At 37.8% G+C, this 23,149-nt stretch overlaps 1 protein-coding gene across 1 annotated transcript in view; it reads right to left on the bottom strand.

Annotated features, from left to right (window-relative positions):
* Nucleotides 1–23,149, bottom strand: part of CDK14 (cyclin dependent kinase 14) — a 534,565-nt gene that overhangs the window by 219,378 nt on the left and 292,038 nt on the right. The window contains exon 9 of the mRNA XM_057732871.1: nt 3,528–3,648. Within this exon, the coding sequence (XP_057588854.1) occupies nt 3,528–3,648 (121 nt within the window). The remainder of the gene's footprint in view (nt 1–3,527; nt 3,649–23,149) is intronic.

The raw sequence follows: 23,149 nt of genomic DNA, 5'->3' as shown, positions 1-23,149 counted from the left end.
ATGCAAACATTTTTCTATATATCAACATTGGTATGGAAATTTTTTTGTAACCACCCAGCTGCTACAATTTTAAATAAATTAATTTTAATCCTAAATCAGAGATATAATAGAGAAAAGGGTGATTTAATATGCAATCTCATTATATTTGACAGGCTTATTTATAAATGATTTGCCCCACATTTTGACAAGCATAGTTAATATGTTAATTAGCTTTGGAAAAGATGATGAAAGGGAGAGACCGACATGCTATCACTCTTTACACATCGTGCTGAGGAGCACTGGAATTGACACAAGATGGTACCACTATATACTGTGCGCTCCCCACAGCACCGTAATGATGAGATACTTATTAGCTACAGACAACTTAGTCACCATATGTTAAAAATTAATCCCTGAAAATAATCCCAAGTGACCTTCTGCTTTAGAAAACAAATGCCACTCTAAACATATTTATGAGCTTCTATAAAGGAATATAAGGCTTATTTAGAGCAATGACCTCGACAGCTAGAGCGGAACTCCTTGACAAGGGAGGAACTACACAGATAAGCTCCTTTTCACATTTGCACCTCTCTTAATGTGGTTTTCAGTACTTGGTAAGCCTTTTTGGTTTAGAAGCTTAAAGATGATTTCCCATGCCTTGACTTTCAAAGAGTTATAAAATCCAAGAATTAAGGGAAGTTACACACGAGACAAAGTACAATTTGATTCCTTTGCTTAAACCCTCCTTCATGGAGGCAGACAAAGGTATCAAAAACTATCCTTCTTGATGAGTTCTCAAATCGCACAGTATATTCATACATCGCCACTGTGCTGGAGACCTAGAGCAGTAAATCATAACAGGAACAGCTCTGATTTCCATCACTTGCTGCCAATGTTAATGCGTGCCTTCATTAATGTTTTTATTGCCCAAAGCTATTTAAACAGAAAACTGGAAATTGTAGCACTGTGTAGGGATCGTTAGGTTTTCGTTACTACCCTACTGCCCCAGGATGGTAAATGAACTGTAAAAACAGCCTGAAAGCACTGCCACCTGCCTCCCTGCTATTGTCTACGGGTTAATATTTGCACTTCTCTTTGGTGCAGCTGAGACATGACTCAATTATAGTCCCATTTCTAGATCTTTGAATACCCAGCATCAAGGTCACTGATTATGCAGAAATCAGTGCCCTGTGAACTTTTCTGTAACTGGAAAAATACATACGTTTTACCTGACTTACAGGAAAATAACCAAATGGCTTTTAGAATGGCTTGGAATGAAATCAGATTCAGAGTGACAGGCATAGCATAGACATAACTCAGATTTTAGGGCTTAGAAATGAAGAGCCAATAAGCATAGGAAACTGCTCCAACACAACACATTTACTGTTTGTTTTTGGCAATGAATAATCTTGGCATGCAGACAAAAGGGCATTTGGGGTCTACTATTTCATATCAGTTTTCCTCCCTTCCACTTAAATAACCATCTTCTTCTTATGCTTCATTATGTCTCTGTTTAAAGCAAGTTGGCAGAAGGCAACCAAGCCTTCTTCCTTAAGAGAACAGACACAAACAGGCACATGCGTGTCAAAGAAAGGTTGGGGGCGGGGGGTTGTGGAGAGGCACAGACTGGAAGTCAAACACTACATATCACAGACAGACATATTAGCAAGTCACAACCCATGTGGTTCTTTGTATTTTAAAGAGCACTTTCACAGGTTTGGGAAAAATTAGCCACTAGTGTATAAAAAATAGCTTCTCCCCATTCTGAGGGTAGAGTCTTAACTGCACTGCCAAGCAACTAAGACAAAGCTGGCTCCAAGCCACAAACGTTCCCACACTGTGTTCTATTAGCAGAGTCCTTAACTGACCTCACTGAAAGACAATCTAGAGTTTCCACTCTCAAAAAATAGAGAAAAATACTCCCTAACTCAAGAATATTAAGTAATGATTATTTGCATAGCCAACTTTCAACTATGAGGCAGGAAGAAGGAAGGGAATGAGACAGTTAGTTATCGATATCTGGATGCACTCATTGACCTTTATTTCCAATCTTTTCCTCCATTACAACTAATGATCAAAATATCTGTTTTGTTCAAGCCCCTGCTTATTAGCCTTAGGAAAAAAAAAAAAAACCAAAAAAACCCCCATTTAATTGTATAAACAACTGTCCAAAAAAAAAAGCCAAGAAGTGTGACAAAAAAAATGGATTAGCTTAGCTCCTCAATGATAGATGGTTGTCTTTATTCTCGGCGTTTTGGAGCATGCATTACAGTGGTATTAGATTTATTACAAGGCATTGCAAAATTTATGGCAATAGATCTTAGGCTGTTTCATGACCCAGATTCTTTTATAGCTCTTGAAAGCTACAGATCTACACCCCATAAAAATAAATATATCCACGTGTACACAAAATGTTGCATATATTTTCAGTGGCTTTCACAAATCCCCAAATCCCAATCCTAAGGGGTCGCTGGAATCTAAATTAAGTAAATCTACACTGCGTCTTACATTGCAAGGAACTTGATTGTTTTCTCTCCATAGAATGTTTGAATCAAAAACATCAGGGAAGAAGCCAGGCCTCGTCACAGCCTAATTTACTAAAAGCCAAGATTATTGAGGGTAGAGCAGTGAAGTAAGTACATGGCAGGAAGATAAACGACACATGCTGAAGCTTTATTGAGGTCATAAACATTATGTGAACATGTAGCTGAATTCTGTATGTGGGTCCTCATCATTCATGGAAGATGATTCCTGCTATCAAACAGCCATGTGCTATGTGAACTGTTTTACTTTAAACACAATTGTGAGTCTAGAAAAGGGATCTGTCTATTAATAAATGACATTTCAACATTCCCTATTAAGCCTTTCCTGATTGCCAAAAATAAGGTTATTCTCTTATTTGATTTAGATCACACTAGATTGGAAACTTATCATAGTTTATCATTAATAATAATGATAATTATACATTAAATCTTGCCAGTGTTTGGGCCTCCTATAATAGATTTTTAAGTTTTGCTAACCCACTGCGTAAAACGGTGACTCTATTAATTAAATTTACTCTGATGGTTTTAAAAAGTAATTGTTTTATTTCATTTTGGATAATTGGTACCAACAGTTTTCAGGAGTATACTGTACCAAATCTAGTACCTAACAGTCACAGCAAAATTTTCAGACCACTTATCTGAGTTTGTTGTGAATTTAAACATGCTCCTACTACTTTCAACCCTGCTGTTGGGAGATACACACTTCACTGTTATAAAATCAAGCCACAAATTAAGACCCTTAGGGAGAAAAATCACTGAACTGACAGTTAGAAAAATGTCTCTGCCCCTGTCCATCAAGAACCATTACCAGACACCATCTGTAAGGGAGTCCCTGATTAGGGAGCATTCCCAATTATGTTTTCAAAAACTCCAGCGGTATTGCCACACACAGGCAAACACTCCAGCACCATTAATCTTCATTCAAACTGTTAGGATGTTTGTCTAGGCTTGACCCAGACCAAGCACTGCAGATAAATTAGCTAGAGTAAAGCTTCCATTTCTCACCACATGTCAAGGCAGGTGGAATATTCTGTCGAGCCCAGGAGGACATCTGGAGGTCTGTACCACAAGGTAACCACCTCATTGGAGTATGTGTGGCTAGGGACGGATTTTGCTCTTGCAAGACCTGTGGGTTACATGAAATATAGAGAAGTTTAATAGGCATTAATAAAACAAGGGAATTTAAATTTGAATGTTCACAGTTTTAAAAGGTCAAACGTGATATTATAATACAGAATCACGAATGCAATGTCAAGGTTACTGGAAAGGTTGGGGAAAGCATATTGTGGTCTACCTGTTTCAAATATATGCTAATAACCAATAAATAATTTATATTTCCTAATAAAGCACCAAGAATCTGAAAAAAAAATCCCAGGAGAGTAAACAACTGATTCATAAACTATTAGATATTATACGAAGCTTAGAAATCTCCTGGACTTTCCAAAGAATGTTTCATGGCACTTTAGTTCTGAGAGTTACAAATAAGTGTTATAAGAAAACGTTCCAAGGTCAAATAACTTTGAGAAAACATGATTTAAAAAGTAAAACAGGTCTCCATACTGTGAGAATTGTCAGTGCCCTTAATTTTGCTAATGTGTACTGTGGATCTGAAAGAAGAGAATATGACTCTTTTCTCAAAGGGTTTTTCCAAAACTTCTTTTGTTTCATGGTTCTGTCAAACATTCACAGAGAAATGCTTATTCAGGAGGCTCATTTGAAAACCACATAAACAAATAATTACAAAGGAATAATTAAATAAATCTGGTACTTGGAGATGATGAGATATAATAAAATTAAATTATTTTCTAAGAATGTTTAAAATTGAGAAAGTGGTCACAATAATATGTTAAGCAATAAACTACATGCAGTTTGACCTCACAACCTTAAGTACTTATGCACTGAAAAAAGACTGGTGGAAAATATATTTGAATAACTTGAGTGGTTAGCTCTGGAATACAGGATTATCTAGTTTTTTAATTTAATAAGTTTTTCTGAGTTTTTTCTAAGTTTTATACAATGAATACATAATTCCTTTAAAAATCACAAAATCTATAGATGTTATTTTTTAAAACAAAAAAATCTGGAGAAAGAGAGAGAAAGGAAAAGAAAAGAAAAAAGAAAAGGAAAGAAAAGAAAAGAAAAGAGGTGAGTGAAAGCAAAGCTGCATTGGGCTATGGAAACCATTCCAGAAGGTAACATGAATCCATAACAATTAAGGGAAAAAATTATAAATAAGGAGATTAATACAATGCAGGCCATATGTACTTTCTGCTCTGAACTGAACTGTGTCCCCCGCACCAAACTTCCTATGTTGAAGCCCTAACCCCTAGTACCTCACAATGTGACTGTATTTGGAGATAGGGCTTTTAAGTGTGATTAAGTTTAAAATGAGGCCACTAGGGTGGTCCCTAATTCATACTGACTGGTGTTCTTATAAGAGGAAACGTGGACATACGAAGAGACACCAGGCATGCACAAACACAGAGAAAAGACCATGTGAAGACACAGAAAGAAGGTGGCCATCTGTAAGCCAAAGAGAGAGGCTTCAGAAGAAAACTTATCTGTCAATAACTTGAGTTTGGACTTCTAGTGTCCAGAATTGTGAGAAATAAATCTGTATTGTTTAAGCCAAAAAAAAAAAAAAAAATCTGTACTATAGCTTTCTATTTGGGTATGTTCATTAATTACAAGTGTAAAGTATTATTTATCACTGTGATGCTCAAAGCAAATAAACATTTTTACAATGAATCTACCATAACACATTCATTTTAATGTTTTGATTATTTAAATTTTTATGTAGTACTTATGAACATAACTTTTTTTATGCTTATTAAACACTTGGTATTCCCTTTACTGTATTATATGTAAATGTTAAAATTAATAGGGCAGCTAGTGAGACAATGAGTTTCTAACTAGTTCAACAATGGTTACAATAACTCAATTTTTCCTACCATGCAGTTTTTATAACAACACAATGGCATATGATAAGTTGACTAACGTTTATAAGTATTCCATATTAAAATGTGCAGGTTATACACAACCTACCATACATACACATATAGGGTCCCTAACTTTTCTGCACATGAATGGAACAACTATTTCTGATAATAGATTTCCACAATAATGTCTACTTCTTTTCTCTGAAAGGTTTTATCCTATTTCAAAGCAGGCAAAACTGAACAACAGATAAAACAATCAGGGTGGTAAAGTGTTTCCAGAGTTTAGCAACCCCACCAAAAGGTTTAGTTCCTCAAATGAACATGTTTCTATACAGACCAAAGAGCTAAGCACAAGTCCCGAAATAGGTTCTGACTCGTTCCGTATGCTGTTGTCAAGGCAAATGGGATGCCAAAAACATTCAGGCTGGATTCCCTTGGTTTTGCCAAGGCCCTGTTGACAAAAAGCTAGGCCAGAGGGATAGGAGAATGAAAAAATCTGAGATTTTCTTGACAGCTCAGAAGCCCAGACTGGTTACAGAAAACCGTGACATTCCCAGTTTTAAAGGGAGAAACAGACCTCAAATTAACCTAGAAATAGTATAAATCTAAATAATGGTATGTGACTTCAGGTCAATTATATTCACTCTGAATATAAGTCTGTAAAACTGGTTAACTATTTCTGAAAAATATAAACAGAAAAAGCTCTTTGTCTACATAGTTTTCTCCATCTCATATGTTTAGGTCAAGGACTGCCCAAACTCCATTCGCACAGATCGCATAACTTTCCAAAACAGTGAAAATGAGTTTTCAGTATCTAACTCTTCAATGTGTTAAGGCAGTTTCTTAAAATGGTTTGCATGTAAATGTGTCATATTGAAGAATGTTATTACATTTTTAAGATACACTCTTTCTGCATTACTTGAGAAAAATTCTTTCACATCTCACTTTGAGTCAATTAAAATAAATTCTTGTGGAAAGTGTCCTGTATATTGTTAAACAATAGGCTTTCACCCTAAAAATATTTCTATTCAGTTAAAAAGATAAATAAATCCTAAAACTTTTCAGGGAGGAAGCAAATTATTAAAACGACTCAAAAGAAAAAAAAAGTACACCCTGAAGTAGCAATATACAACTGCATTTTTATAAATTTATTTATTTCTTTATTTATATTTATTGGCTGCGTTGGGTTACAACTGCATTTTTAAATAAATATTTTTAGTAAAGCTATTGCTATGTATTTATACAGTTCATGCATCAAAACACACTTACTCATGCAAAATTTATTAAACTGCATCCTCCAGCTGAAGGGAAACTGTAGGACAGGATTAATTAGCACAGCATGTGTGAAAGCTTCCTTTCTCTGTTCCTTGTCAGTTGCTATGGTTACACTACAGGAAGAGAGCTACACTACCTTCTTAAAAGGATGAAGTTCATGGGTTCTTATCAAAACTTCTTATATTAACGTTTAGTTTGAATTAAAAGTCAAAAAGCAAAGTGAAATGCTAACCAGATGAGTATAGGTTATTTATACGCTGCTGCTTTGGCTAAGAGTGTGTATATGAAAGGGCACATGTTCCTTTGGGCACCTAAAATGGCTTGCCTAATGATTCAGAGTATCCAACTTGAAGATGTTACCACTTCTAACTAAGGAAGGACCCTAAGAGCAGAGTAAAAAATCCTATCATTCAAGCCCTATTGCCAGTTATTCAAAGTTGGGTAAGCTTGATACTAGCTAGCATAGCGGGATATTAGATTTCCAGAAGAGTTAAGAAGCTTTACAGGTAAGCTTTTACCCAAGGGAAGAATTCCTTTTCATATCTCTATAAGATGGTCTAACTTCTGCTGCCACCCTGAGCCTCTGGTTCTACCCTCTGGTAGGGACACAAAGTAAATCCTGTGACAGTTCTTCCAACATTTGCCTCAAGCAGACCAGCCCTTTGGCATCAACCAGTGGAGATTCTTCAGATCTTATCTTAAGAGTTCTCTCAGCTGCAAAGGATACAGTCGATCACTCCCATTCTTTTAAATTTACTCCAAAAATAAATGAATGAATGAATAAATAAATAAATAAATAAATAAATAAATAAATAAATAAAATTACTCCCTTGACTTCTCAGTTATGGAAGAGATAATAGGAGTGACTTGGTCTGCTTCTGGGATCTTCCTCTATCTGCCCCATAACTGCCAGACTTGTCTAGAGTCTTGCATTATGAATGTATACACTCTGTGGGTAACTGTGGCTAATGCCGTGCTTTAACTGTCATCCTGGTGACTTCTCTTAAGACTTTATCTCCAGCTCATACTTGTCTATGGGCTTCAGTTCTGGGTCTACTCAATTCCTCAACAGACATAGCGATGAGGATGTCCTTCAGGCACTGAACTGGACCCCAACCACAAGTTTCTACAGCCAACTGCATCGTTAACACAGGGAATATGGCGTGAGTCCAGGGTCGAATGCAATTTACTAGTAAACCGTTTTAGGTTCCCAAAACAGTAAAAATTCTTTTAGCTGTACACTCATGTTCATTAGATTTCTATTCCAAGCACATCTAATTATTCTTTCAAATTCTGATGCATCCTTTTTTGCAGGTGGTAACATTGGTTGGAGACTTGAGTTATCCCTCTGACTCCATGGAGAAAATTGCTAAAACTAGAATTAGGGTTCAAGAATGTTAGTGCCCATGTCTTTGCTTTAACTGAGGAATTGAGAAAGAACTGGCAACACTGATTTGTTTCTTTTGAATTAAGTGGAATAATGGCAAAAGCTAGAAGGGATTGCGAAAGCCAACTAAAATATGATATAAAGGACTATCTTTCACCACTTCAGTCTTTCCAGAAGATGTGCCACTGTTCCACACTTGTCAGCCGTTTCGTTTTTATAGTAGAGTAACTCCCACATGTCTCTCTCACCATACCTCATTCCCCAAACTGAATGATCAGAAAAAGAGTGTCTTGCTCTTAATCACAAAATCGATATTTCTAGGAGAGGGGCTCCTTTCTTCACAACTTGATTCCAAACAGACATGACACACTTGGGTAACAGTTTTCCGTTAGGCTGTCAGGCTGAAAAAGGGAAGACTTCTCTAGTCCATGAGCTAGTCCACGGAATAAGAGCAGAGGAAGGCTTTTATATGTCTTTCCTATTTCACAGTCCTGGAAACTGGCCAGGAATGTCTTTTTAAACAGACATTTTTAATGGCATCCTCTCCCTCCTTGAGGATTTACATTATCTGATGATGTGCTAAAGCTATTTTAAAAAATTCATTATTGCTGCTCTTAGAGTGTATCAATAAATAACCATCAAATAAAACAAAAAAGGATTTTCTTCTGGCATTGCCCAGAGTTTTGGCTTTAACCTATTCCCTCTGCACTTGACATTGGTGAGAGACTTGAGTTATCCCTCTGACTCTGGGAGTTTTCCTGGAGGACCTGATTTACTCCCATGTGTTCAGTTACCAGCCATCTGCTGAAGATCCCAAATATGTATCTCTACTATCAATCTTCCCCTAAAACTATAGATTTCTAAAGTAAAAAAATGTCAACTTAGATCCTCCATATGTATCTTCAACATTTGTATTGTCCCCAATTCTCCAACTGGTACTACCCCCTCCAGTGTTCTGTAACTTACCACCAAACATCACCATCCGTCCAGTCACCAAAGCCGGAAGTCTTGTTTCATTATAGGCTCCTTTCACTTACAAAATTATGAAATTCAATGGATTCTACTGTAAAATCGCTCTCTTTTCTTCCTTCTCCTTAGGCCCTCATCATCATCTCTTGCTGGAGGGCTATACTGGCCTCAGGGCCCTGGCAAATAGTTATCAATTTTGAAATACATTCTAGACAATAAATGATCTACATTTATTGCGATTAATTTTACTGAAAATTAAAGTTTAACTGGAGCACTCTTCAATGTGAATAATAAAAGATGTAAATGCCCAATCTTCCCTTATAAGTATCCTCCAATTCTCCTGCCCCATATTTGCCATAATAGGAAGCAGGAAATATGAGCATTTGGGGACAGGCCTACATTTTTTTATACAGTTAATATCACACGGTATTTCTTTAAGTGGAAAAAAAGTTTTGAGCTAACAATTATAATCTCCTTTTCTTTCCTTTAAATGAAACATCTTTGTTTTTGTTTCTGTCCAGACTTCTATTTTAATCAAAACTACTTCTTACAGTATATCAAATCCCTTTAAAATGTTATGATTGGCATTTGTCAGTCTTTCAACTGAGTAAGAGTAATCTTTGAAAACAAACTCTAATTAAAATGAAATTAAGTCCAAAAGACATTAAAACACGTTAAGGCAGTATTTTATTTTGCTCTGATCTTATTTATCTTCAAATTTTTAAAGTTAATAAATTATGCCTAACTTCTGCCTATCCTCAAGGACATATTGTTTTATATCTTCCATTTGAAATAAGAAAAAGATCATAATATTTTAATAAAGACAGTCTAAAGGAAGGACATTTTCAAATAATTAAATTCTATATATAGGAAGACTTTATATTTTATTTTTCATAGAAGATAAAAACATTATACTCCTCTGGGAAATATGGCTTTCCATGAAATTAATAGGTGTGGTAGTAATACCAATTAGAGTTCTTTGGCTGACTACCATATAAGAAAGATGCTCTTGCTACCAGAATAGTAGTCTGCATATTGGAAGGTTTGTGATAAGAAAAAACTAAACACCTGATAGCGGTTCTGACACTAACCAGTTAGCTGTGTCTCCTCGATTAAGTCACTTAAGCTCTCTTGCTTATGTTATGTGTAAAATAAGGGTGCTGAGATCAGAGTCAGCAAACTATGGCCTACGAGCTGGCTACCTGCCTTTGGAAATAAATTTTGCTGGAACACAGCTACGTCTGTGCCTGCATGTATTATCTATGGCTGCTCTTGTGCTCAGCAACAGAGTTGAGCAGTATAACCTGTAAAGCTATAAAACTTAGTATCTGGCCCTTTAAGAAGAAGTTTGCTGACCCCATGGGTCACACTAAGGAAACTTTAAAGTCCATCTAGGTACTAAAACTCAGTGATCCTAAGAAAATATTACTAAGAACCTTGTTCGTTAAGTGTATGAAGATCATATATGCTCAAGTTCTTAAAAAGCCCTTTTAAGTAAATAATTCCACCTCACTGATCCCGTCACATCACATCTGCATTAGCAGAAAATGCAAAATCATTTTCAAGAGAGTATACGTGAATATATCATCATTTTCACAGTTCACTGGTTTACACTTCATTTTCTAGTTTCTGCTTCTCAGTTAATGAAACTCATAGTTATTATTCCAATGCTAGATGACAACACAATATAGAAAATGAATTTCATAACCTGACTAAATTGGCAATTTTGATGAATTTCCATACCCATGCTGATTTGTTGCTAGTTTTTAAAAATTAAAGGTAAAACATATTAAATTCATCATATGAATCTAAGTTTTAAATCAAGACATAATACTCAGAACTTTTAGGCCATTTGCTTATAAATATGTATTTATATACAAAAAATATTATGAGTATGCACTTGTGTTAAAGAGAGATTATTTACTGAATAACTGTGACTATAATTAGGCCAAAGAAAGTAAGAATAATTACGATTTTATGCCAGAGGTATGCTTTGTGCTTAATATGAAAGAAGCCAAGGTATAAAGATAAAATTATACATATGTAACACCTGAAATGACAACCTATGCTCATTAATTTCTTCTAGCTTTGAAGAAAGCTAATAAATCAGAGTGAGTGTTCCTCTTGGAGATTTATGGGAAAATCATTCCCATTTCCTTCCTGAACCACCTAAAATTTTGTAAAAAGGGGGGGAGGGACAATATCTTTACCTAGTCTTACTATAGATAATATAAAAATACGAAAATCAGTGGACAATATGCTAGTGCTTATAATACAGAGGCAAACCTGATGAGAAATTCTTGAGCAGTTACAATCTGTTGGGTATTAAAAGGGTTTTAAATGTGCGATAGCATTTAATCACTGTAATTACCTAGAAGGTAATATAATTATTAGTATCCCAATTACACAGCCAGGAAACTAATTTACCCCTGGTCATACAGTATTACGTGGCTGTGCCAGGATTTGACTGCAGGCAGTGTCACTGCCTCCCCAGAAAGACTGGGCGTCTGGAAACATACATGTTCCTGGGCTCCGGATGGGTGTGGCACAGACTGAGTGGGTTCAAAGCTGAGAACGGTGACAGGTCAGTCTTGTGAGAGAGGGAAAGGGACAGAGTGAAGACAGGGAGACAGGGGAGATAGGAAAGAGAAGTGAGGAGAAAACACAGCTGGTTTTATTGGAAGGAGGTTCCAGAACTATAAATAAACTCAAGAGACAATGACGGATGTCATCTAGAGAGCCTCATAGAAACATCAGACAAAAAGCCCTCAAGGAAAAAACAAATTTGATAAGAAAAACACTTAAGAACCTTCAAATTAGGATCTGGTTGCTGAAATGAGAACAATTCTTATCAGCTGCTTTGTCTGTTTCAAAGTGGAAATTGGCAGAAACCAGTGACTCCAGAAACGGAGTAGTTAGCCAGAAGGCCATGGTAACTTGGAAAGCAACAGCTAGAAATTCCTTTTTTTCTTGGGGGGGGGGGGGGGGTGCTATTTATCTTACAGGACCCCAAAGGCTCATTTTTCTTTTCCAGAAACCTCAAACTTGGGTGTGGTTAAAACTAACCTGAAGATATGTACAACAGTAACACCTAAAGAAAAGCCCTTCTGAGGTGTCCTTACTGACATGAATTTTTAAAATATTTCATGAAATGAAAATAGGCAACTACCTCAAACTTGAACTAAGAGGTTTTTATGTTGTTATAAGGGTACATGTCCAACTAAATCAGTTCAAATTAATGAGGCAATCACTGAGCCAATTCAAGGGAAAAAAAGGTTTGGGTCATACTAAGTCATTATATTTTAAAAATGTTATGGTTGTGGCCCAATTTTTATGAATTGTTTTCTCCCACGCTTTTAGTTTTTTCTTTTCTCTTTTCATACTATTTGAACAGAGGTCAAGTTACAGTTTGGGGTCTCAACACTGTACTCAGTACAGGATTTCACACATTATAATTAGAAGAAAATGTCTACTAAAAGACATGAACATTATTTTGATGATTTTCAAATTTTATTTGGATGATTTTAAAACATGTTTTATGATACCTGGTGACAATCTTGGTTGTCCTGATACTGGAGTTGGGCAGTACTAATATATAAATAAATTTTAAACCTCCAAAAGGAGGTACATTGAGCATTTGGGGAATATTTTCAAAGATACATTAATTCCATGAAATAAACATACATCACAATCACTGCAGAGATGGGCCATACAACTTTTGTGCTGGAAAGAATCTAAGACAGTCTGTCCTCTCTATTATCATTTTTTTTATAAGAAGGAAGTTGTCCACAATTCTGTCCATTCTGCCACCACTGTTTCAAATCTTTTCCCTTCTTTTTGTCCTCACTGCACTGCCATTTGAGGCCCTCAAACTTATTCTTCTGGGTCTTGAATCTTAGAAAGAGCTCCTCACTGGTTTCCCAGCTGCCACGTTTGCCCTTCCCATTCCTTTTCCATAGTCAGAGGAAGAGACCGTTCTCTGTAGTGTGTAAGCACTTCCTCTGTGCACTCAGGTGGGACCACCATTTACAAGCTATGTGATTTGGGGCAAGTGATTAACCTAGCTGACTTTTAGTTTCTTCATGTGTGAAATGTACGTGGTAACTCTGCTGGATAGTCTCTATTTGCCTCTCCTGATGCATTCTTGACTCTTCCTCCTTCCTGTTCTCTGCTGACCTTAATGAGCCTATAATTACAGAGTTATTAGTCCCCCGATCTCAAGTTTGGTTTGGCCCGTGGGAGGCACAAGGACCAAAAATCAGAGGGAAGGGAAAAAGTGAGGTTGGTGTATTTTTTTCCCTTGGCTCCTTCCCAGCTGGACAGGGAAATGGCTAAATCCTCCCTTGGAAGGCTACCACTCTTGCTTAGTGGGTTCCAGAATCTATTTCTCTCTTAATCCTGCAGGGCTGGATGGTAAAGGCTCTCCACTACTGCAAGCCTGGAGGGGTTTCACATCTTTAACCCTGCCCACAGTTTCATAAACAATCTCCTCAATCACCCCGTTGAAGTTGCCCTTTGTTTTCTTCTTGGATCCCTGATACAATGACCACACCTGACTCATAGGGTACTTGTGGGAATTAAATGATAAATGCATGGAAAATGAAGAACAGTGCACTTGGCCTATAATAACACAGTACATCTTGGCTATTATCATTAACTAAAACACCATCCAATCAGGTCACTCCTCTGCTAAAGAGCGTAATGGATCCTCTAGGCTTTATTCTGAACGTCCCAACTCTGAGAAATAACACCTCCTGCTATTACTACACCAGATTTTTTTCTTCCCGTTCCTTTCTATGTTCTGTTATAAAACAGAACATAGCCAACTGTTAGCTGCCTATCAAATTACCTGTAATTATCTGATTTCATGTCAGTTTCTTTGCATAACATGGTCTCATTCCTTGGAATGCCTTACTCAGCTGGTGAATTCCTATATGTCCTTCAAACCTATACTCTGGCTGAGTCCTCCAGAAGCTTCCCTGACTTGCCCTCCCCTCCCTGGTCCAGGCAGTAAGCCTTCCTCTGTGCTCTGAATAACTTCAGCCCTGAGCTTGCGTGGACATCCTAAGTCATTCATTTACATGTCAGCCCCCACCTGGCCCACACAAGACTGCAGTTTCCCTGAAAGTAGGACCATGTGTCATACCCACTGGTAGCCCCAGCTCCTGGTGTGGCATCTGGCCCACAGTGAGTCTGTTGTTGGACTGACATATAGAGAGAGAACAGCACCTATCACGAACCCCTGAGACAGTATTCCCATGGCAGGTGGCACGTGTTTGTTATCGTGGCCAGCAGGGAGAATAACCCAACCCACCTCAACCAGAGCACCTCTGTTTTTACCTGTTTTATATCTTGGGACTTTGTGTCAGATTTCAATCGAAACATCTGTTCCTGGGTTTAAAAGTTTAAGAAACCTAATGCAGGTAAGATTAAATTACCTAAAAGCTCATGATTCTTTTTTTTTTTTTTGGCCACAACATGTGGGATCCTAGTTCCCCAACCAGGGATCGAATCCATGCACCCTGCAGTGGAAGCGTGGAGTCTTAACCACTGGACCGTCAGGGAAGTCCCCTCATGATTCTTTTTTTATTTTTTGCTAAGAACTATATATATATATATATATATATATATATATATATATATATATAAAATGCTTTAATGTCTTTATGATGTTCATAAATATGTTAAATAAAAATATAATGATATCATACCATAAGGCTATTATACAAACTACTGGTTCTTAACATGTCATGACCTTATTTTCCTAACAAACTCCATGATGTCTCAAACTTTATCTAATATGATATTTAAAATTTAGATGAATGAAACCTCAAGATTAATCAATCTCTCCTCCAAATTTTTATATCACATCTCATTCTCTATTCAACTCATTTGGCAGTAAGTACGTAAACCTGTTTTATTCATCTGTTTATCTCTCCATCTATATTATAAGCTCCCTATGAGCAATGATCATTTCTTATGACTGCCCCATTTCTTACCATCACGTTCCACCCCTTCCACATCCCAATGTAACAGAGTCTTCTGTAAAACAGGACTTAGACAAGACTGTCTAAAGCACATTCAAACAGATCAATTTGCCTCTGCTTACTGGAATCCCTGCCTATGAATTGCAGTGCTCATATGTGTGAAACCAGCTTAGATCTCAACTCTAACAACAGCAGGTGTCTCTGATTCTGCGTGGCACCTTAGCTGCCTCGCAAAGAGTTACCTTAAGCATAGAAAGAGGTGTGCCCAGACCTGAGAGTTTAACAAAAGAAACAAAAACCCTGATGAGCAGAAGTACAAACACACTCATTTCAAAGCTTCCAGCTGTTTAGTTTTACTGACAGGAAGAGACCTGAATTTACCTTTGAGGCTGACTGTTCCTTTATTCTAAGACAACCAACTTAATGGCAATTTCTCTTATATAAATGTAAAGCAAGTCCCTACCCACTGTTCTGGAGCAAGCTGTGAAACTAATCTGCATCTTGATGCTTCAAACAAACCAAAGAGTTTAATGTCAACCGGGTGCCTGTTTTGGCAGAGCTAATAGGTTTCTGAGGCTCTGCAGTTTCTTTGAGAGAGATGTTTTCTGCCTCAAGGAACACAGAGACAATGTACCAATGCCTCCTCCAGTTCTTGATCAGAGGTTTTCAGGAACCCAAGGGACTGAAGAAAGGGTAGGGGACGAGAGCTATTCTTCCCCCAACAAAGGACAGGACCAATTAAGCCCAACTTAAAAACATTTAAGTTTAAATCCTACTGGGACTGCTGATATTGGACTGTTGGTTGTGTTCTGGTGTAAATATTAAGTGCTATGATAGTTTATGGGGGCTGCAGGTCACAGCACCCAGTCCTGTGGCTAGGGGATAGAAAGGGGACCCCAAGATCTGAAATTAGACCTCCCAGGAGACTTAGGTTCTCACGAGGAGGGAAATTCCTCTTTCTAGAGCCTTAGGGCCTGAATTCCAGGTAGCATCACTGGGGAACACTCAGTTGGGGGACAGGAAAGCTAGTCCTAGGCAGAGAGAGGGATGAGCAGGAGATAAACAGAGAGGACCCTTTCCCCGACGCTGAGGAGGGGTCTCTAGGTTCTGAGCCGACACTTTGAACAGAAGTCAGCAGTGCCCCCACCTGCGCTTCCCCAAATGCTCAACTTTCATAAATTGTTGTTGGAAATGATACCCTGATGTCGGCTGCACTGTAGCAGCTTAAGGGAAGGGCCGGCTTTGCCCTTGAGCAGGTGGTAAAGGAGGCCAGAATGGCTGTGGCAGTGCCAGTCACCAGGGAGGAGTTGGCTGTGCCAGAGGCCATCATAAGAGGCACTTTTACCTGGTGGCATCAAGAGGAAGAGCGGAGGGCAGGAACATGAGGCACCCGCTTCTGACACGACAGGACAAGACCTAGAGCACCTGGGCAAATAAGCAGAGATCACGCTGAGGACCCCCGATGACCTGTGGGCACCCCTGCAAAGGGAGCAAGCCATCAAGAAATCTCGAGGAAGTATTCCAGGCAGAGGGCACAGCAAGTGCTAGCATTCTGAGGCGGGAGGGGGCCTGGCACACGGCAGGCATGATGAGGCGGTCCTGTGTGGAGGGCAGGACACCCAGCGTGTGCTTTGCTGCACGCATGCTTCCTATACCCTCCCTCCATGCCTTCTCTGCCACTTCCTGCATGGAATTCTAATTTCAACCCATCCTCGAATTCTTCCCTGACCCCCAAGATCAAAAGTCATTCCTCCCTGCCACGGATTTCCACAAGATTCTGCTGCACCTCTGATTTGGCACCCAGCACTACACCTCGAAGCATCGCAGTCACTGGAGAGTGTCACTAACCTATTTAAGGCAGAGACTGTGTCTGATTCTTGAAAGTCCCCAGCCTAGACAGTGTCTAGAATGAGTAATGTGTTCACCAAGCTGGCTGGTTGAACTGAACTTGGAAGTCACTGGGTATGTTCCGGAAGTTTCAGAAAGTGATCAATGGCACCTTTATCCTATACTTACACACACAAAGACTTCTGAGCATGGATATCTATTGTGACATTGCTTATAGCAAAAGACTAAAAACAACCTCAAATTCCAGGAGGAAACTAGCTAAATAAATAATCAGAATGGCCATCATCACAAAGTCTGGAAACAACAAATGTTGGAGAGGGTGTGGAGAAAAGGGAACTCTCCTGCACTGTTGGTGGGACTGTAAGTTGGTACAGCCACTATGGAAAACAATTTGGAGGTTCCTTAAAAAACTACAAATAGAACTACCATATGATCCAGTCATCCCACTCCTGGGCATATATCCAAAGAAAACCATAATCCCAAAAGAAACTTGTACCATAATGTTTATTGCAGCACTCTTTACAATAGCCAGGACATGGAAGCAACCTAAATGCCCATCAACAAATGAATGGATACAGAAGATGTGGCATATATATACAATGGAATATTACTCAGCTATAAAAAGGGATGAGATGGAGCTATATGTAATGAGGTGGATAGAACTACAATCTGTCATACATAGTGAAGTAAGTCAGAAAGAGAAGGACAAATATTGTATGCTAACTCACATATACGGAATCTAAAAATGGTACTGATGAACTCAGTGACAAGAACAAGGAAGCAGATACAGAGAATGGACTGGAGAACTCGAGGTATGGGAGGGGGCGGGGGGTGAAGGGGAAACTGAGATGAAGCGAGAGAGTAGCACAGACATATATATACTACCAACTGTAAAATAGTCAGTGGGAAGTTGTTGTATAACAAAGGGAGTCCAACTCGAGGATGGAAGATGCCTTAGAGGACTGGGGCAGGGAGGGTGGGGGGGACTCGAGGGGGGGGGCGTCAAGGAAGGGAGGGAATATGGGGATATGTGTATAAAAACAGTTGATTGAACCTGGTGTACCCCCAAAAAAATAAAATAAAATAATAATAATAAAAAAAAATAATAATAACGGTACAGCTACAAAATGCAGCCGATGAGGCCATTAAATCTATATGTACTATGGAACCAACTATAATATATTGCTAAGGGAAAAGGCAAAATAAAGAACAGCAGGCACAATATACACTATTTGCTTAAAAAGAAATGTGCTTATACATGCATATTATATCTCTGAAAAGACACATTAGAAATAGGTAAACCAGGCGACTTGCCTGTGGGGAAAGAAACAAGGAAATAGGAGGGAGGAGGACATTTTATTTTCACTATACTCCCATTTTGTACTCTTGGAAGTATCTATTACTGTTGTGTGCATGTTACCTCCTGAACAAAAATACTTGTTTTTAAAAGAGGGAAAAGAGTCAAATAAGTCCTCATCCAGCCCTGTGCAGTCTTAGCATCGCCCCCTTTTCCGCCTCCACCATAAGATTTCAGCGTATTCTTTATACTTTACAGCGTGGGTGCTAAAATAGTCATCGGTTGTAAATGACAGGCTTTCCTGGTGTGGCAGGGAAACTGAGGTCTGGCAGCAGTGAGTTAACGACTGGGTGTAACAGGCTGAAATAAGTTATTAATTATTCTCACCACTACAACCAAGTTGCCTTCTAAAGCTCTGGCTTGTCTGCATAATAGCCAGTTTAGCTACTAAGACCGAGGATAAGCTTGCATGAGTAATCTGAATAATCAGGCAATTTTGAACTTAAAAAAAAAGACCTTCCTTGAAGGGAAATGTGCTTGCAAGTATAGTACTCAGAATAAATTTCCCTAAGATGAAAGTGTCAAGACTGCCCAAGCAGCTAGGGTTTTATTTTAAATTTTTACAATTCATACAATTCATACATTTCTACATCCAGTGTAACCACATGAAGGCATGCTGCTCTAAATAACCCAGAACTAATGGAGGTAAGACTACCAGGTAGATTTTGAGAAGTTCGAACTTAGAATCAGCAATCTGACTATTTATCCTCACTTGTCAGCAAATTTCACACATGCTAAGTTTGAGAGGACCAAGAGTGTCCCCAGAAGACTGCCACAGTTTTAAAAGAGCTGTCAGCGATAAAATGTAAACTCATCTTGTGCTATACCAGACAACTGTCTTATCCTTTAAGAATTAAAGACAGAAACCTAACATCTGAAGCACATGTCCTTTTTAGAATCCGTTAAACATACTTTAAATATCCCCCATCTTGTCAGTCGAAATAACTTGTTCTTCAAGGCATGTATGTTCACCAGTGAAGCTTTATTTGAAACCGTACAATGTAGATGAAGGCATTTTAAGTTTAGAAACTTTCTTCAAACCAAATCTGAGTTACAGAATCATGAAGTCCTCTCTATTTTGCTATCCATTCTTTTATTGATCCTACTCATTCCTTTACTAAACAGTTCATTAAAGCAGCACAAAGGGGAAACTATACTTGAAACACAAGTCTGGTAGTTAAGTAAAAGTTAGTACATGTATGGATTGATTAATCTTTGAAATCACAATTGGATACTGAAATCCAAAAATATGAGACAATCCCTCCTGGGCACTAAACGACTCTAAATCTAATACATGTTATTAAAGATGACACTTCATTAAATGTTATGAACAAATGCAGTATATATTGATATTTGTAAAAATAAATTTGAAGGGAATTAATCTTCAAAACAAAACAAAATACACACAGATTTAAAAAATATATATCCTTTACACTATATCATTTTCTATAAACTTGTTTTTTGTCCTAAAAAATGGCAACTTTACACACTACTCACTGTTAAGTAAAAAGGTAAGTCATCTTGGGACTTCCCTGGTGGCACAGTAGTTAAGAATCTGCCTGCCAATGCAGGGAACACGGGTTTGATCTCTGTTCCAGGAAGATCCCACATGCTGCAGAGCAACTAAGCCCATGCACCACAATCACTGAGCCTGCACTCTAGAGCTTGTGAGCCACAACTACTGAGCCCACGTGCCCCAACTACTGAAGCCCATGTGTCTAGAGCCTGTGCTCTGCAACAAGAGAAGCCAGTGCAACAAGAAGCCCGTGCACTGCAACGAAGAGTAGCCCCCGCTCGCCACAACTAGAGAAAGCCCGCGAGCAGCAACAAAGACCCAACATAGCCAATAAATAAGTAAATTAAATAAATTTATTAAAAAATAAAAAGGTAAGCCATCTTATATAACACTTTTTCCCAAAACAATTCTGTGTTAACATCCAATTTTTGCAATGTTTCTATCATGAAATCACAAATAACTATTTTCTATTACAAATTATGACTTTACCTAGCTCCTACAATGAGCCTATTCTTTCTCAATGTGTGCATTAGTAAATTTGGGCTGAATTTTTTCTTTTCAATATTACTAGGTTTTAACTTAAAAATGGTTTGGTAAAGATAATATAACATTATAAAGTTGGACTTTTGAGGAAAGGAAAGATACATATGACAAAGGCCGTATGTTCAGATGTTAAAACTCCAACATATAAATGTGCTCTAATCACAGCCTAGGCTGTAACTATGCTCAATTAGCCCAAAGGGGAACATTCTTCTTCCACGATAAGCTCTCCAATCCCGAGGATTTAGTAAGACTCTTCAAATGGTTATGAAACACTCACAAAACACAGGTAGATTATTCATTAAAAAACAGACAAATAACTATGCCATTTAGAGCAGCAGTATTACAAGAAAACACAATATGACATATGTCAACATTTGCAAAACTCTTCTAGGCTAGTGCTATGGTTTAGGATCTACAATTTACGATTTAGTTTTTGGTACTAATACTAATTTCAAACTACTCTTTTTTTTATTATTTCCTTGCTACTCCAAAAAACCTGAACAACATCTATTCTGATTACACTCTGTAGGTTTTTAGAATATACATATATTGGAAATTTTTAGAAAGAATAACTTCCAAAAGACAAGTGTGCTAAATTAAAATGCTACAAATTAATTTATTAACTAATGCATTCTTTTGAAAAGTGCACTAAACTAAATATTTTATTACCAGCTCATTGGTTATATTAATATGAAAAACTTAATTTCAAAGGTCTAGAGCATGGATTGGCAAATTATATCTCACGGATCAAATCCAGCCATATCCATTTGTTGAAACAGTGCCTGCAGCTGCTTTTTCACTAAAACAATAGATTTGTGTAGTTGTAACAGAGACTTCATGGCCAAAAATATTTATTATCTGTCCCTTCAAAAAAAATCATGCCAACCCAGGACTAGAATATCTCATAAGACAGAAATTTTGTTTTCCAAGCAGTGTTTTATTTGTGGTTCCACTCTTCCCAACTAAGGTCTGAATAAACATTTAAAAATAATAGTAAGAGGGACTTCCTAGGTGGGGCAGTGGTTAAGAATCTGCCTGCCAATGCAGGAGACACAGGTTCGAACTCTGCTCCAGGAAGATCCCACATGCAGCGGAGCAACTAAGCCTGTGAGCTGCAACTACTGAGCCCGTGTGCTGCAACTACTGAAGCTGGCGTGCCTACAGCCCGTGCTCCGCAACAAGAGAAGTCACAGCAATGAGGAGCCTGTGCACTGCAATGAAGTGTAGCCCCTGCTTGCCGCAACTAGAGAAAGACCGTGTGCAGCAACGAAGACCCAATGCAGCCAATAAATAAATAAATTAATTAATTAAAAATAAATAAATAAATAAAAATAATAGTAAGAAAAACACTATTTACTTGACTGCTATAAGAACAAGGGGGCTTTCTAAGGTGATGAAAGTGTTCTAAAATTTGATTATGGATATGGTTTTACCATTATATACCTTTATCAAACTCATCAAATTGTAACTGGTAAATTTCATTTTATGCAAAATATAATGCAACAAAACACTAAAAGATAATACCTGAAGTAAATCCACCTCATTGTTATAGTTAGATAAAACATTAAAACTGAAAGGTATTAGAAGATCATAGTAAGGAAAATCAGCTAAGGATCTGATTTTGTGATTTCTCACAGGAATGTTTCTACAGTTTAGTATATGAATTATTAAACACAAAACAATGTAGAATTATGAAAAATTATTCTTAACTATTATTTATAATGCCCTACACCTTGAATTATTAAAATTACTTTAATTTAGATGCCAGACTCAACATGGGTATTCATCTACGTACCAGGAAGCGAATCAGAGAGCAGTAATTATTTTGTGATGAAGACTCTTCTCTTTCTGAGGGCACCCAAGCAAAAGTTTCAGAACTGAACGGTTTAGAGAATTATTGTTTCCTTTGGCATTGGTATCTTATTCTCAATGTTCAGAGCAATAAATACATAGAGGGAAAGAGGGAAAGGATTGGGCATTCTTTTGGTGCAACGTAAAGATTTGCCTTGAATTCACTTCTAAAAATGACACTTTGCACAAGCATTAAAAGCTCTTCATTCTTTTTCCTTATATCCTACTTATAGTCATTAGAATGATTACACTAAGAAAGGCAATAAAATCGCCACTTTAGATAAGGCTGGTAGTCAAATAATTCTATATCTGTTAGGTTTGCATTTTCATGGGCAAAGCAGTTTACTTTGAAGTTGACAAAGGTATTTACAAGAAAATGATCACAAACTGTACATATATGATAAAGAACAGAGTAAACTTACTTAGAAGAATAGTTTCTAAGGGACATTTAAAAATATTAAAACCTCGAATTTAAAGCTTAAAGCTCATTAGATGCAGTCTTTTTTTTTTTTTTTTTTAATTTTCAGAAAACAAAACTGCATGTTTAAGTGACTAGTCCAAGGTCAAACAGCTAATAGGTAAAAATGTTAGAACAAGCACTTGGACTTCTCATTCCTGCTACAGTATTCATTTTATTACGTTTCACTGTTAAATGAGCAGAGCTGCCATCTCTGCCCAAGGGAGGGGCTCCAGAGAAGACACAGTTTTCCTAGTTTTTCACCCTCAGTCTTTGCTGTGGGCTTGGCGGTCACTCCTCTAGCCGAAAGGATTGGGAAACCAGATCAGGACTTACTCTCAGAGCTTTGGCCTCCCCAGATCTGTCAAGGGGCTCTGAGAGGCAAACTGAAGGTTGCAGGCACCTCGCTCAGTGCCCTGCCACAGTCCCAGGGGCCTATCTGTGCAGGCATTGGGCCTGGCCCAGGTCCTGACTGATTGGCAGCAGGTTCTAGCTGAT

Source organism: Hippopotamus amphibius, chromosome 4 (assembly GCF_030028045.1).
Source record: "Hippopotamus amphibius kiboko isolate mHipAmp2 chromosome 4, mHipAmp2.hap2, whole genome shotgun sequence".
Taxonomy (NCBI): Eukaryota; Metazoa; Chordata; class Mammalia; order Artiodactyla; family Hippopotamidae; genus Hippopotamus; species Hippopotamus amphibius.
The sequence above is the reverse complement of the archived record's forward strand: the minus strand, read 5'-3'. Positions and strand labels throughout refer to the sequence as shown.